The following is a 14,194-nucleotide window of genomic DNA, read 5'->3' on the forward strand; positions in this document are numbered from 1 at the left end:
ATCAATAATTCAAATATACTTAAAACTATAAAGGTAGTTGGATGTAGATGACATGTATAACAGACTTGCATACAGATTCTATGTATATAAACTGACATTAAACGTAGTCAAGTTCAAAACTTCGAGCCGGGGGTCTCACCGGGAAGCAGCCTCTCTATCCCTATGGGATAGAGGTAAGGCTGTCTACATCTTACCCTCCTCAGACCCTACCATAGCATTGCTATTGGTGGGATATACTGAGTACGATGAAGTTCAAAACTAGTTGAATACGTACATATAGATACTAGCTAGTCAAACTAATACCAGTATAAGACTATTAAACTATTTAAAAATTTCTCAACGACGATATTTGTACGTTTTATCACGCATAATAACTTCGAAACGCAGTTAGAAGCCATTTGAAAACACATACACACCATCCAAAACAAGCGTGGTTGCTAATACCGACAATGTACACACTCATTAAGCCACAACATAAAATTAAACCCGACAAGACATGTTATCGATTCAACAACATGCACAAATTCTTCTAAACAACAAACAAACATTTACCAACCCATTAACGTTCTTCTAACTTTATTGATGATATCTTGTTTTCCTTGCTTGCTTGTTAGTGGAAACTTTCGGTTTTCGACCAACAAGAACCTGTAAACTTCCCACTCGCGATCCAATGTTGAATGTCTTCCAATTTCAGCCTATAAACAACCGCCCATTTCCCACCTCTTAACAAATATTATTCAAAAAGACAAAAGATCATTGTCAGAGGGTTCAAACTACTTACTGAAAAGATGCATATTCCGAGTGTCTTCAATGCAAAAGTGACATCATATACAACCCGAGGCCTTCCTCTTCCAGATAAGTCAACCGGATTAGCAACCAAAAGTTCTGTATCGGGCCCACGGTTGGATATCATGACTCGCAATGGCTGCATCATTTCCTCTTTCAAACGGGAACATAAAGCAATTTGATTCTCGTCACTTAGAATCTTTTTCCCGTCTTCATATTGGATAAATAGTTCCAAATTTCGAACGCCATTAACACTAGACGAAACTCTTCCATACGCAATCTAACACATACACAGCATAAGTTACAGAAAAAAACAACTAAATGAACACAATATTTGTTCATGTTCGTTCATTTATTAAATAAACGAACTTCACGCCGAACAGTTCACGAACTGTCTGCTGCACATTTGGTTCGTTTACAGGCCTAGACCCACCCAATATCCCTCTAATAAAATCAGATTACTGCTTTCATATCTTAATAATTAAATAAAAAACTATTTATTATTATACACCCCAAAAAGTATTAAAAATATAACAAAATCAAGACGATTAATTATACCTGTATATCATAATCCTTAGAAATTCTTAAAATGTCATAAATGAGGCCTTTCTGATCACGACATTGTATTTGAAGCAACGAATGGGCCGGGCTCAGTAAATTATCAACCATTACACTCGCCTCCTTAACTTTTGATGCATCTTCCATCAGTGAAAACTCACAGCTGAACAGTTTTTCTGCAATCGATTCGGGAATTGAAGAAAGCCCTTGTTGACATTCATACTCGGGTCCGGCTAGCTCAATTTCACAACTTATGCAACACTCTCCTAACACCACACTTAGGTGTTCACATGTTTCTTCTCTTCCAGTCTTTGTGTGCAATAGGTTCCTGTTAAAAACATTACACATTACTAATAAACCATATAACTAGTTGTAATGATTAGAGACACTATATGTTCAGGGTGCGATCTTTCAAAACCAATATGTTAAAGAGCTGCGAGAACCGCACAAGACGTAACCATTTCGCTTCAATGAAATATGTAAACTCAAAAAGTAAATTTTATTTATCTCTGTCTGTTCTGTCTTTAATTTTATCTCATCTCCTGAACTTTAAAAGTGAAAACAAAAGAATGTGCGCATATGCATACACATGTGCATTAGGATGTAAAGGAGCCGAGCTCAAGCTTTGCTCGTTTAACTTATGAGAGCTCAAGCTCGGCTTGTTTCGAGCTCTAATTCTAAAGCTCAATCCTGGCTCGTGAGTAAATTTTCAGACTCAAGCTTGGTATGGGCTCGGCTCGTTTACTATTATATATTAATTTATTTATATGTTTATGTATATTTATAACTACTTTTATAATTATGATTATTTTATACATATATAATTAAAAACTTCATTATAGCACATTTATAAATTATTTAGTTATTTTTTATTTAGTTTTACATATAACAAAATATTGTGTAAATATATATGTTAAAAAGTACTATATAATAGAAAAGCTCGTTATACGAGCAAGCCTACTCAAGCATTTTGTTAACTGAAGCTCGGGCTCATATAAGCTCAACTATATTCGAGCTTTTAGCGAGCCGGGTCTCGAGTAGCTCACGAGTGGGTTGGTTCATTTACACGGTGCATATATGCATTCAGATAAAATACATTGAATGTTATATTTTTAAACACAAATCAAGTATTGAAATCTACATGCATTTTAGTCAATTCATATAATAAACCGTACAAGAGTTGATGTGTTTCTCGCACTTCTCAACATATTATTAGTTCTAGAATAAACTATCTTATTATATGTTCATCCAAACATAAAAAACCTATAATAAAGAAGACGACTTACATGCTATCTGTAACAAAGAACAGGTCCAGGACCTTTCCATCAGGGGTTGTCATCACTTTCAATCTTTGAATTGTTAGCTCAAGATCACATAGCAGCTTTGTGACATCTACAACGATTGCAATTTATATCAGAAAACAAAGATTCAATATACAAGAGAATAGTGTAACCGTAGTCCGTAACTGTACTAACCATGTATTAACCCTCTTCGATCCATTGAAAAAACCTTCAAGAGGTACAGTGGAATCGGTTTAGAACTACTCGATAGTTGTTCAAGGTAAAATGCAGGCATAATCGATGGGCAACAAGATACAAGGCGTTTCTTTAATCTTTCCCAATCAACTGTCAATGAGATTGGCCTTGGTACAACCCATAAAATCACATAACACCATTTTCCGTCCGTTGAGAAATCTAGAAACACAAAATACATAATTAAAAACATTTCAATTATCATATAAGCATGATTTCAAATACTCAGGAGATCACTAACGGAACCAAACCATTCATATTTTCATATACTTCTGGCTTTTACACATTTATTTCATGTGTTTATACCTCCATTTAATGTATATCATATATTATAACTCTATTTAATGAATTTCATGTATTTATACCTCCATTTAATGTATTTCATGTATTTATACCTCCACTTCATGTATTTCCGAAACTAACATAACCGATTTCGGTGATGATTTTACAAAAAATGAATTTCAATTTCATTGGAGTGCGAACGATCCGAGCTGTTCACAAGCTACTCGAGATAGGCTCATGAAAAAGCTTGATCGAGCCAAGCTTAAATGAGCATGCGCCTAAAAGCAAGCTCGAGCTTCAATACAATATAAACGAGCCCAGTGAAGAAACACTAACCGGACCCCGGGCAGATTACTGGTAACCTGGGGGTTAGATAGATGTTTCCCACGAGGGGTTAGACCCTTGGAAGATGGTTCTTCTGATATCCTGCAAAACAGACACCGTGAGCTCGTCACTGAGAAGGGGGGGGGTCCTCCTTGTGACCACCCTCCGGCGTGAGAATCAGACTAGATTGCTCTTTAAATATAAAAGTATATTAAGAGATTGCTAGAGCAGATATCAGGTATAATATGATGATATAAGATATGATATGATGATAATGTGATAAGATGAGATGGTCATACCATTTGTGGTATTTATAGCCGAAGGTAGGTTTCCAAGGAGGTATGGCCGGCTGCAACAGTGTTCCTGTTCCACCAACAGTAGCCTACGCACGTGCCCTGCTGGTAGTTGGTGGGTAGGTAGCGGCTGATAGAGACCAGGCCTGCTGTATACTATTCATTTTCCACCAACTGCCGGCTACGCACGTGGTATGACAAGAGTTGGTGAGTAGGCAGCGGCTAATAGTGACATACAGTGTAGGAGCATGCTGCTCGCCATACTGTTGTCATACCACGTGCGTAGCCGGCAGTTGGTGGAAAAGGAATAGTATACAGCAGGCCTGGTCTCTATCAGCCGCTACCTACCCACCAACTACCAGCAGGGCACGTGCGTAGGCTACTGTTGGTGGAACAGGAACACTGTTGCAGCCGGCCATACCTCCTTGGAAACCTACCTTCGGCTATAAATACCACAAATGGTATGACCATCTCATCTTATCACATTATCATCATATCATATCTTATATCATCATATTATACCTGATATCTGCTCTAGCAATCTCTTAATATACTTTTATATTTAAAGAGCAATCTAGTCTGATTCTCACGCCGGAGGGTGGTCACAAGGAGGACCCCCCCCCCCTTCTCAGTGACGAGCTCACGGTGTCTGTTTTGCAGGATATCAGAAGAACCATCTTCCAAGGGTCTAACCCCTCGTGGGAAACATCTATCTAACCCCCAGGTTACCAGTAATCTGCCCGGGGTCCGGTTAATGTTTCTTCATTGGCGCCATCTGTGCATAAAGCTAGAACTACATTTTTCTCCAGTTTTTTCAAACTTCTACAAAGATGGTTAGAGAAATTCCGGTAACCACAACCCCAGCTACTGGGGGGAATACCGGTAACACAGTTTTTACAAACACTACCCCGGTTACCCAAGCCGGGGCAAGTGAAGTAAATTTTACGAACACTACCCCAGTTACTCATGCTGGGGCAAGTGCAGTAAATGATCGCCTACTGGGATCCACTGATACCCAGGTTGAGAAACGAAGACTCCCCCGCCAAACTCTCGATGAAGTTAAGGCATGGGCGGAGGCACGACAAAAGGAATTCCAGGCTGAGTTGGACGAACGCTTGCGTTCCGTACAACAGGCCGACGAATTCGAATACTGGGAGGATGACTCGGAGGAATCCGACTCCGACGCGAACCCTCGCCATAGGGCAAAAGGGAAGCGTAAGGAAATGGAATCCCAACCGAAAAGGCATTTTGGACAAGCCTTCAAACCAAAAAGCACAGGTTAAAGTCCACGAGACTTCTCCAAAACGTTCAGACCAAACGTTGCAAATGCGGGAACGTCCAAATTTGCAAGGGACATTGCAGAAGCAATCGCCCCAAAGAGTGCCAAACAAATGCCTAACATAGGCACATATGACGGTATATCTGATCCAGACGATCATTTGAACAGGTTCATAGCGGGGGCAACCGTCAGCAATTGGACGGAACCCACGTGGTGTTACATGTTCCAAATGACGCTTGTTGGGGCTGCTAGAGCTTGGTTTGATCGTCTACCGGTCAACCACATCTACGACTGGGCAGACTTCCAGCAGAAGTTTAGCCAACACTTCAGCCAGCAACGGAAGTATACCGAGGAGCAATGGACAATCCTCAAATGCATACGAGAAGAAGATGAATCTCTGCCAAACTTCATCACTCGCTTCAACTCAAAGAAGCTAAGTCTGGGTAACATTAGCGAAGATCTTGTTCGCGCTGCCTTCATTCAAGGCGCGCATGACCCAGAGCTCATCCGCACCCTAACGGGTAAAGATGGCATGCCATCCACGTGGGATGCCATCATGACAGCAGCAAAACGCTATGCGGAAACGGAGAAGCAACTGGGTAGAGATCTCCCATAGAGCACAAACCTCTACACTCAGAAGACGAGAGAATACAACGTCCTCACCGCCCGACTAAATAAAAAACGGAAGCTAGGCATTTGGCAGTCAAGGGTAAACTTTGACACCTCATCCGGCTTGCAACATCGAGTGGGCGGAAGGGATAATGTACAGCCGCACCGGAACTCCAGATGGACGCCACTCACCAAAAGCGTCACTGAGATATTCGCCACTGAAGAGCTCCCGTGGCCAAAGCCTCCAATAATCCGACATCGTCACGATGCTGATCGGAGCAAATACTGTGACTTTCACAAGACAAAAGGCCACAACACTGAAGAATGCATAGACGTAAAAGACATGGTCGAAGCATTTGTCAGAGATGGGACGCTCGCGCACCTCGTGGCGCAATAAAGGTTGAGCAGGCGGGTGCGTGTAGAACCCCAGCTGGGGAAAACACGAATAAAAATTCCAGCTTCAATGTCGAGACTACATGCTGCGTAAAGAACGAGATCCCAAACCAGGTGCGTATCGGCTCGATGGCACTCCCATCCCAACAATATGGAAGGGAGCTTATTTACACAGTTTGCATGTAAATCAATTCCAATTTGTAAAGAAAAGGCCAAGAGCCACTTCTAATGGAAATGATTCTCTTTAGAACATCGAAGCTGATGATTTTACATTTATACTTTTCTGAACACTGGTGACGGCATTCACATTACGTGAAGTCGTTGCGTGGGAAGGCGGTCCTACCCGCACAAACCCAATAACGTGACAAACCTTCACGCAGGTCAGTTGAAGGGGAGGAGTTCAATTATCCCATTAAATGAAAGTGCCGGTCTATCCGCACGAATCATAATGAGGAAACTGAACAATAACCTATCAACAACCGCGCGTCGAACGGCTAAACTATGCAACACTGGTGACGGCATTCACATTACGTGAAGTCGTTGCGTGGGAAGGCGGTCCTACCCGCACAAACCCAATAACGTGACAAACCTTCACGCAGGTCAGTTGAAGGGGAAGAGTTCAATTATCCCATTAAATGAAAGTGCCGGTCTATCCGCATGAATCATGAAAGGAAACTAAACACTAACCTACTGACAACCGCGCGTCGAACGGTTCAAAACAAAATTCTTAAAAGGATGAGGAAAACCTACACGCAGGTCAGATATGGGTAAAGTTTTGCCATCCTACTAAGTGCAAGTGACGGTTCTACCCGCACAATCACGAAAGAGGAAGCAAAACTTCACACCTACTATCAACCACGTTCAAAGGTTAACTTATCCTCAAAAGATGAGGAAAACCTACACGCAGGTCAGATGAAGGTTAAAGTTTAGCCATCCTACTAAGTGCAAGTGACGGTTCTACCCGCACAATCACGAAAGAGGAAGCAAAACTTTAACCCATTATCAACCACGTTCAACAGGTTAACTTATTCTAAACACTTGGAAAATTGCTAATTTAAACTAAGTATGCAAGTCATAAGTTTATAAAGCAAGAAACCCAAAGAAGGAAATAACAATCTTATATGCAAAAAGATTTATATTTCACAAACGAATTATTACAAGAATGGCCGGGCAACTACCCGCCTACGAAAAGAAAATAAATACATCTGTACAAGCTAAAACTATCCTAGCAGTGGGAAGGGATCTTCAGGATCAGGCTTCAGGGCCACTTCCACTTGGACCAGCCCCATCAGTAGAGCGTGGCAGTTCAAGGAAAGCCTTGAGGATAGCTAGCCCATCATCAGCAGCAGCGACTTCCTTCACCTTCTCCACCACCGGATGCGGGAAGGCGGCATATTGGTTCACCGCTTGGTCATATGCAGCTTCGGTGTCCACATCGAACAAAGGGAAGTTGGAAGGCGGGACGCCTCTCAACGAACCCTAGACCAAGCAGGAAGCCGGCCCTTTCCCCATCCTCATGAGAAGCGTTGAGGGCTGCGCTCATGGCATCATCGTAAGTAGTCTCTGAGAAGACCCGATGCACAACCTACAAAGAAAATACAAGTGTCAAACACCTTTTCTATGTACAAAGGAAAGCGTGAAGACGTAAAGCTAAACATACCTGAGTCAACGCTTCTCGAAGAAGCCATTCCTTGGTAACCAGAGCTTCTTGGAGGGCGGCTTGAGCTTGGGTGCGGGCGCGTTCGGCTTCGCTTTTGTTAAGGTTGGCAAGTAGCACTTCCTTTGCAGCAGCCTCTTCAACGCCCTTAAGCTTCCGCTCGGTGTGGTCAAGCACGCCCCTCTGGTCCAGGATCTCTTGGAGTTTCTTGGCATCTTCCATTGCCAAGGCATCATGAGCACGTTGGAGAGCCTCTAATTTGGCCTTGAGCTCCTCATTCTCCACGCGTAAAGGCTCAGCAACGGCTTCAGCCTTGGTGGCCCTCTCGGTTGCGTTCCTCGCAGTCTCCTTAGCCAGCCGAAGCTGTTCGTTAACAGCTTGGGCAGCCTTGGAGCGGGCCTCGAGTCGCGCTTGAACCTCAACCTCGAGGGCCTTGAAGGCCTTCTCCTTCTCCGCAGCAGCTGCGGCCAACTGTTGGTTCTCCTCCCGAAGAGCCCGCGCTTGAGATATTTCCTTGGCGCGAGCTGCTTTTAACTTGTCGTTTTCACGACAAAGCAGCTCGACGCGCGGCTGCATCCGGGCCTGGAGAACCCGAAGCTCATTGGTTAGCCTACCCTCCTGGTAGCTAGCCATGGCTTCCCCCAACGCACCATGGGGAGCAGCGTGGCGAGCCCATTCCACGCACTCCACAGGGGTACGAAGGGTTGTTCCTCAGCGGATGTTCCATCGCGGAACATACACTTCATTGGAATCCGACACTGCAAAAGAAACAAAGCAGTTAGGAAAAGATGAAGAAAAATATAAAGGCCAAAAGAACCCTACGCACCTGTAGGGTCGATCACAGGCCGATAGCCACCGAACCCATCACCTGAACCTAAGGGAAATCCATCCAAAAGGTCGGGCAGATGGGAAGGTGACAAAGATTGGCGAGTACTCCCATGCGTACCTGATGGGCCGGCCGTCGGTGCCGGTGGCGTGGTGGCAGCCGCCGCAGTCGCTGCCGCAGAATCCGCAGCAATCGTAACCGCCGGCTCGGTGAAAGATGCTGTATAAATCGCACTTACCACCGGCGGTGACGTCAACTCGGCTGGAACAGTCGGCTCAGAGTGAGCAACTGAACCAGCAGGAGCAGGCGCAGGCGCCTGGGTCGTCGCCTCAGGTAGGCTGACCGAGCCTACCGTCATCGGCGGAGGGGTACTCCTCTGCGCCCCACCCTGGAATGCGTCAACATCCACGCCTGCACAAGAAGATAAGTGTTTCAATAAATTTATAAAGTGACAAATCTACAAAAATAAGGATGTTTGTACTTACGGGTTTTCTTGAGCCTGAACGTACGGACGGGCGGGGACGAGCCCGATGGAACCGGTCTCTTGATGCCGGTCACCGTCGTTGTCGTTGGTTCTCCGGAGGTAACAGTCGTAGCCTCCGGAGCAGTGGTCTTCTCACCACCAGGGTTCCCCGCCACCTCTTCACTATCTGACTCGGTGTTAGATAGAAGCACCGGATCAGCTGTGGAGGCCACTTTCTCCTTCCCTTTCCCGCCGGCAGCCTTCTTCTTCCGCACCAGCGGAGGACCATCTGCGGATTCCTCAGAAGAAGACAGGATGTCAGGAATTCCAGCAGCGGGTACAGCATTGAGGGGTTGAGGATAGAGTATCGCCTTACCTGGCCGCCGTTGGCTCAGGATCTCGTGGCCCAGCGGATAGACCTCCACAAACCGATCCGCCGTTTGTTCCAGGATGGGCAACTCGTTCTCGTCTAGAGCACGAGTACCCACCCGCACGGGACCGTCAGCTTCCCGCGGGTACAGGAGCGACTCCAAATCGTTCCCCTCTGAAAGAAAAGAAACAGTTAGAAGACAAACTCATATCAGCAAGAAAGACAAGACATACCATAAGGAATAGAGTTCAAACCGTATTCGAGAAGGATGGGAAACCGAGACGCCTCCTTCCATACCCGGCTCATCCCCAGCATCACCATCCCGGACTCCGCAAACCGGTAAACCGGAGATTGGACCCAGGATATCTTCGCGAACCATTCCGCCTCCTGGTAGTTGGAAGCGTGAAGGCTCGGAAGCGCTTGCCCCTTCTTAAACTTCATGGCAATGGGGATGGCGCGGGCAGAAATGTAGAAGAACTCCCGCTTCCACGATCGGAGACTGCGCTCGGTCACGCAAATCTTCAAACCCTTAATACGGGTCGTCAGGGTGTACCACCCCTGGATGCACCTCCAAGTATAGAAGGTCATCAGGCGGTCCACATAGGGCTCAATACCCAGAATCCGGCACACCCACTCGAAGTGCCGGATCTTGGCAATCGCCATCGGATGCACCTCGGTCAGGTGCACACCGTGCCTCTCCAGGACACGGTACACAAAATTTGTCAATGGAAACGTAAGGTTCCCATAAACAAAGAATGCAGCATATACCCCAATCTTGCCACTGGGGGCATCGTACACAGTCTGGTGGGGTTCAGGAAACTCAGGCTTAAGAGACTCAAGCATGAATTTCCTGACGACATACTGGTACTGATCGACAGGTAGAGCACACTGGCACTCGCCAGCAGTACTCCTATCGTCGGCTACAGCTTCAACATCATGGGAAGACATATTGCAGAGGAAGAAGAAACGATTTCGGAGGAATGCTCAACTAAATAAGGGAGCATTCACCTGAAATCGCCTTAGAGATGAAGAGAAGAAGTGAAGATGTGAATTACAAAGGACCCTCTTCCCCTTTATATAGGGATCGCAATTAATGCGGTGAATTTAATGCGAAGGAGAGAGAAATTGAAGGTGCAATGAAACCGTGACATGTGGCACCAGGCAAGCTGGCAACAGCTGTTGACAGGACGAGTGCCATTAATTTCGCGGCCACGCGCCCGAAAAATCGCGCCCACGCGCCGTAAAAAGCGTCTGGAATGACAATATAATGTCACGTCACCATAACTTCCTACACGTCCTGACACAGTCAGAAGAAACCGTCGCACGACGTTTCAGAGGTTTGGACTGTTCCTATCTTTCCACCAACCTTTTGAATTTCAAAATTCAAAATTTAAAAATATTAAAAAGTAAGCGGGAAAATACCCCTTACCTTGGCAAACAAGTAACTATAAGACAGGTGCGGGTACAGTGTAAAGGCAAAACCCTTCACATACCTAGCACCCGCAGGGAATTGAAGCCAAGTAAAACCTTGGCAAACAAGTAACCGTAAGACGGATGCGGGTACAGTGTAAAGGCAAAACCCTTCACATACCTAGCACCCGCAGGGAATTGAAGCCAAGTAAAACCTTGGCAAACAAGTAACCGTAAGACGGATGCGGGTACAGTGTAAAGGCAAAACCCTTCACATACCTAGCACCCGCAGGGAATTGAAGCCAAGTAAAACCTTGGCAAACAAGTAACCGTAAGACGGATGCGGGTACAGTGTAAAGGCAAAACCCTTCACGCACCTAGCACCCGCAGGGAATTGAAGCCAAGTAAAACCTTGGCAAACAAGTAACCGTAAGACGGATGCGGGTACAGTGTAAAGGCAAAACCCTTCACATACCTAACACCCGCAGGGAATTGAAGCCAAATATTCCTCGGCAACCAAGTAACTATAAGACGGGTGCGGGTACAGTGTAAAGGCAAAACCCTTCACATACCTAGCACCCGCAGGGAATTGACGCCAGGAATACCTTGGAAGTAAAGTAACCGTAAGACGAGCGCTGGTACAGTGTTAAGGCAAAACCCTTCACATACCTAGCGCTCCGCTGGGAATTGAAACCAAGAAGGATCTTCTGGGCAATGCTTGCGGAAACGGAAGTAACATCCCCGCATAGCGGGAACGTCGAGAACTACGTTGTTTGAAGCTCCAGGATGGGATTGGTGGTTTTAACATAATTGATCACTATGTTCAAAACTACCAAAACCTCATGGAGCGTCCACACAAGTGGGACTCAACGCTCCTGACTTGCGAGGAGGTTACAGACCTACCCGCATCATACCCAAAGACCAAGCAGGAAACTCGGGAATTTCTGCAAGTGACAAGGACTTCCGCGGGAAGAATACCCATGGAAAACCTTAAAAAACCCTTTTCAAAACCCTTTGCTTAAGTCCAAAAGTTCACCTCACTTTATTAAACACGCATGAGAAGAACATTGGACTGGGGGGACTTGAAGAGGTAGGTCCCAGCAGAGCCCAGTTGGACCCGCAAGACTCACCTTAAACAGGGACGTCTGCGCAGAAACCAACTGGATCAGCAGGACCAACCATGCTCAGAGACGTGACGTCCTTACGCGCAGTACGCAAGCTGGTCCCGCAGGAAATGCCTCCCAATGGTGAAGGACTCCGCCTGTCCCCGCAGCCTCGGATACAAGCCATTAGGGAAGGCCACCCGCGCAGCAAGGCTACACGCACAAGGCACTTAGCTCTCATTCAGTGTCACCTGAAGGAATGAGCGAAGCCGGGAACAATCCCGCACAAGGGCGGGAGGGGGAATACTCCCGCCCAAATAAGCCAGTCCGTACGATACGGGAAGATCTTCTGTACTGTACCTGACGAGGTATGGGAAAAAGATCTGACTAAAGATACGACAGCTTATGGACAACAGTATGGCGAGCAGCATGCTCCTACACTGTATGTCACTATTAGCCGCTGCCTACTCACCAACTCTTGTCATACCACGTGCGTAGCCGGCAGTTGGTGGAAAATGAATAGTATACAGCAGGCCTGGTCTCTATCAGCCGCTACCTACCCACCAACTACCAGCAGGGCACGTGCGTAGGCTACTGTTGGTGGAACAGGAACACTGTTGCAGCCGGCCATACCTCCTTGGAAACCTACCTTCGGCTATAAATACCACAAATAGTATGACCATCTCATCTTATCACATTATCATCATATCATATCTTATATCATCATATTATACCTGATATCTGCTCTAGCAATCTCTTAATATACTTTTATATTTAAAGAGCAATCTAGTCTGATTCTCACGCCGGAGGGTGGTCACAAGGAGGACCCCCCCCCCTTCTCAGTGACGAGCTCACGGTGTCTGTTTTGCAGGATATCAGAAGAACCATCTTCCAAGGGTCTAACCCCTCGTGGGAAACATCTATCTAACCCCCAGGTTACCAGTAATCTGCCCGGGGTCCGGTTAGTGTTTCTTCACCCAGGCTTCACTTATCGAGGTCGAGACGGATTGCAAGCCTAAACGAGCCTGTCAATAACCTGATTTATATAATATATATTTAATATTTATTAACTAAGAACATTCACAGTAGCTCCTGTATCTATATCTCTATAAATTACATTATAACCCCTTTTCAATTAAATAACATTGTTTATACTTTCTATCATTACATTTTTCCTCTCATTCACTCGTAACCATTTTCAAAAAGTATTAAAAAAATTATAGAGGATAAACAGTGTTTCTCCAAATTTTCTCTCTCCTCCAACGCTCCACTCATAACTACTCAATAAAATATCCATTGAGAATACGCTTACCTATTTATGGTTGAGCTGTTGTGAATTCTGTAGTCTATATAATGTTACGAAAAGATAACTACATAATAAATACTATGTTATATACAAAATTATAATAATTGTAAAAAATATATAAAAGTAATTATAAATATATAAAAAACTAACTAAGAAATAGCTCGAGCTTGTAAAAGTCAGAGCTTTAAAGATAATTAAACATAAAATTGAGAATTAAAACAATTTAAGTTTGCATACCTCCACGAGTAACATAGAGTCCGAATTCAAGGACAATTCGTAACAAATCGCATCCGAGCCCGGCCTTATCAGGGCAATTGACGGTAACAATGGTTGGATCGGCGGAACTCTTACTTTTCTCAATCAAAACGACGTCGTCCCACGACATGCCCATAATGACAATACAGATTGGAGATTAATTAATTAGAAATGGTGATGTGATTGTAAATAATTCGTCACCCATTTGTTGTTTAGGGTTATTAGGTCTCTTCTGTGAGCCATCAGTTTTTTGTATCGACATTGAATTGAATGGAGATTGTAATAAACAAACAAGTTGTTGTTGTTAGGGTTTTAAACAGCCAACCAAATCGTTGGTTGGTTGGCGATATTTCAATTCGCGCCAGGGGTCTTACCACGTCGAAGACACTCATTAAGTTGTGGCTAATTGTAATATTTTTTTTGTTTCGTTGTAGGTCCGCCTTCATATTTTATATTTTATACAGACGTTTTATTTAAAATTCGAAACTTAGTAGGCTTCCATGAACCTTCACCCGTTTATATGGATCGTCCATTAGTACTACTTACTGGTTAACATCAATCAAGGGCAATATCATTATGTTAGATTGTGATAACCTTCCAATTATAAGTGTCAACATCTAGAAATATACGGTGTCACTCGACTTTTAAATACAAAATAAGTTACTTGTAACTTTTCTAACCAATGTCATGTGACACTCATACTTCACATACGTGACAGGCATCAAGTAATAGGTTCTTGACATACATA

The 14,194-nt window shown here is 44.5% G+C and overlaps 1 protein-coding gene across 1 annotated transcript; it reads right to left on the bottom strand.

Moving 5' to 3' along the window:
- Nucleotides 1–366: 366 nt before the first annotated feature.
- On the bottom strand, nt 367–13,764 carry LOC143580640 (ACT domain-containing protein ACR9-like). Its single transcript, XM_077063607.1, has 6 exons — nt 13,429–13,764; nt 2,820–3,038; nt 2,631–2,736; nt 1,345–1,672; nt 782–1,066; nt 367–695 (listed from the first exon to the last, which is right to left on the bottom strand). Exons 1-6 carry the CDS (start codon nt 13,580–13,582, stop codon nt 549–551), a joined length of 1,239 nt encoding a protein of 412 aa, XP_076919722.1. The 5' UTR covers nt 13,583–13,764; the 3' UTR covers nt 367–548.
- Nucleotides 13,765–14,194: the final 430 nt, after the last annotated feature.

Source organism: Bidens hawaiensis, unplaced genomic scaffold, assembly GCF_021521415.1.
Source record: "Bidens hawaiensis isolate Kalapana, Puna unplaced genomic scaffold, B.hawaiensis_p1.1 tig00030542_1, whole genome shotgun sequence".
Taxonomy (NCBI): Eukaryota; Viridiplantae; Streptophyta; class Magnoliopsida; order Asterales; family Asteraceae; genus Bidens; species Bidens hawaiensis.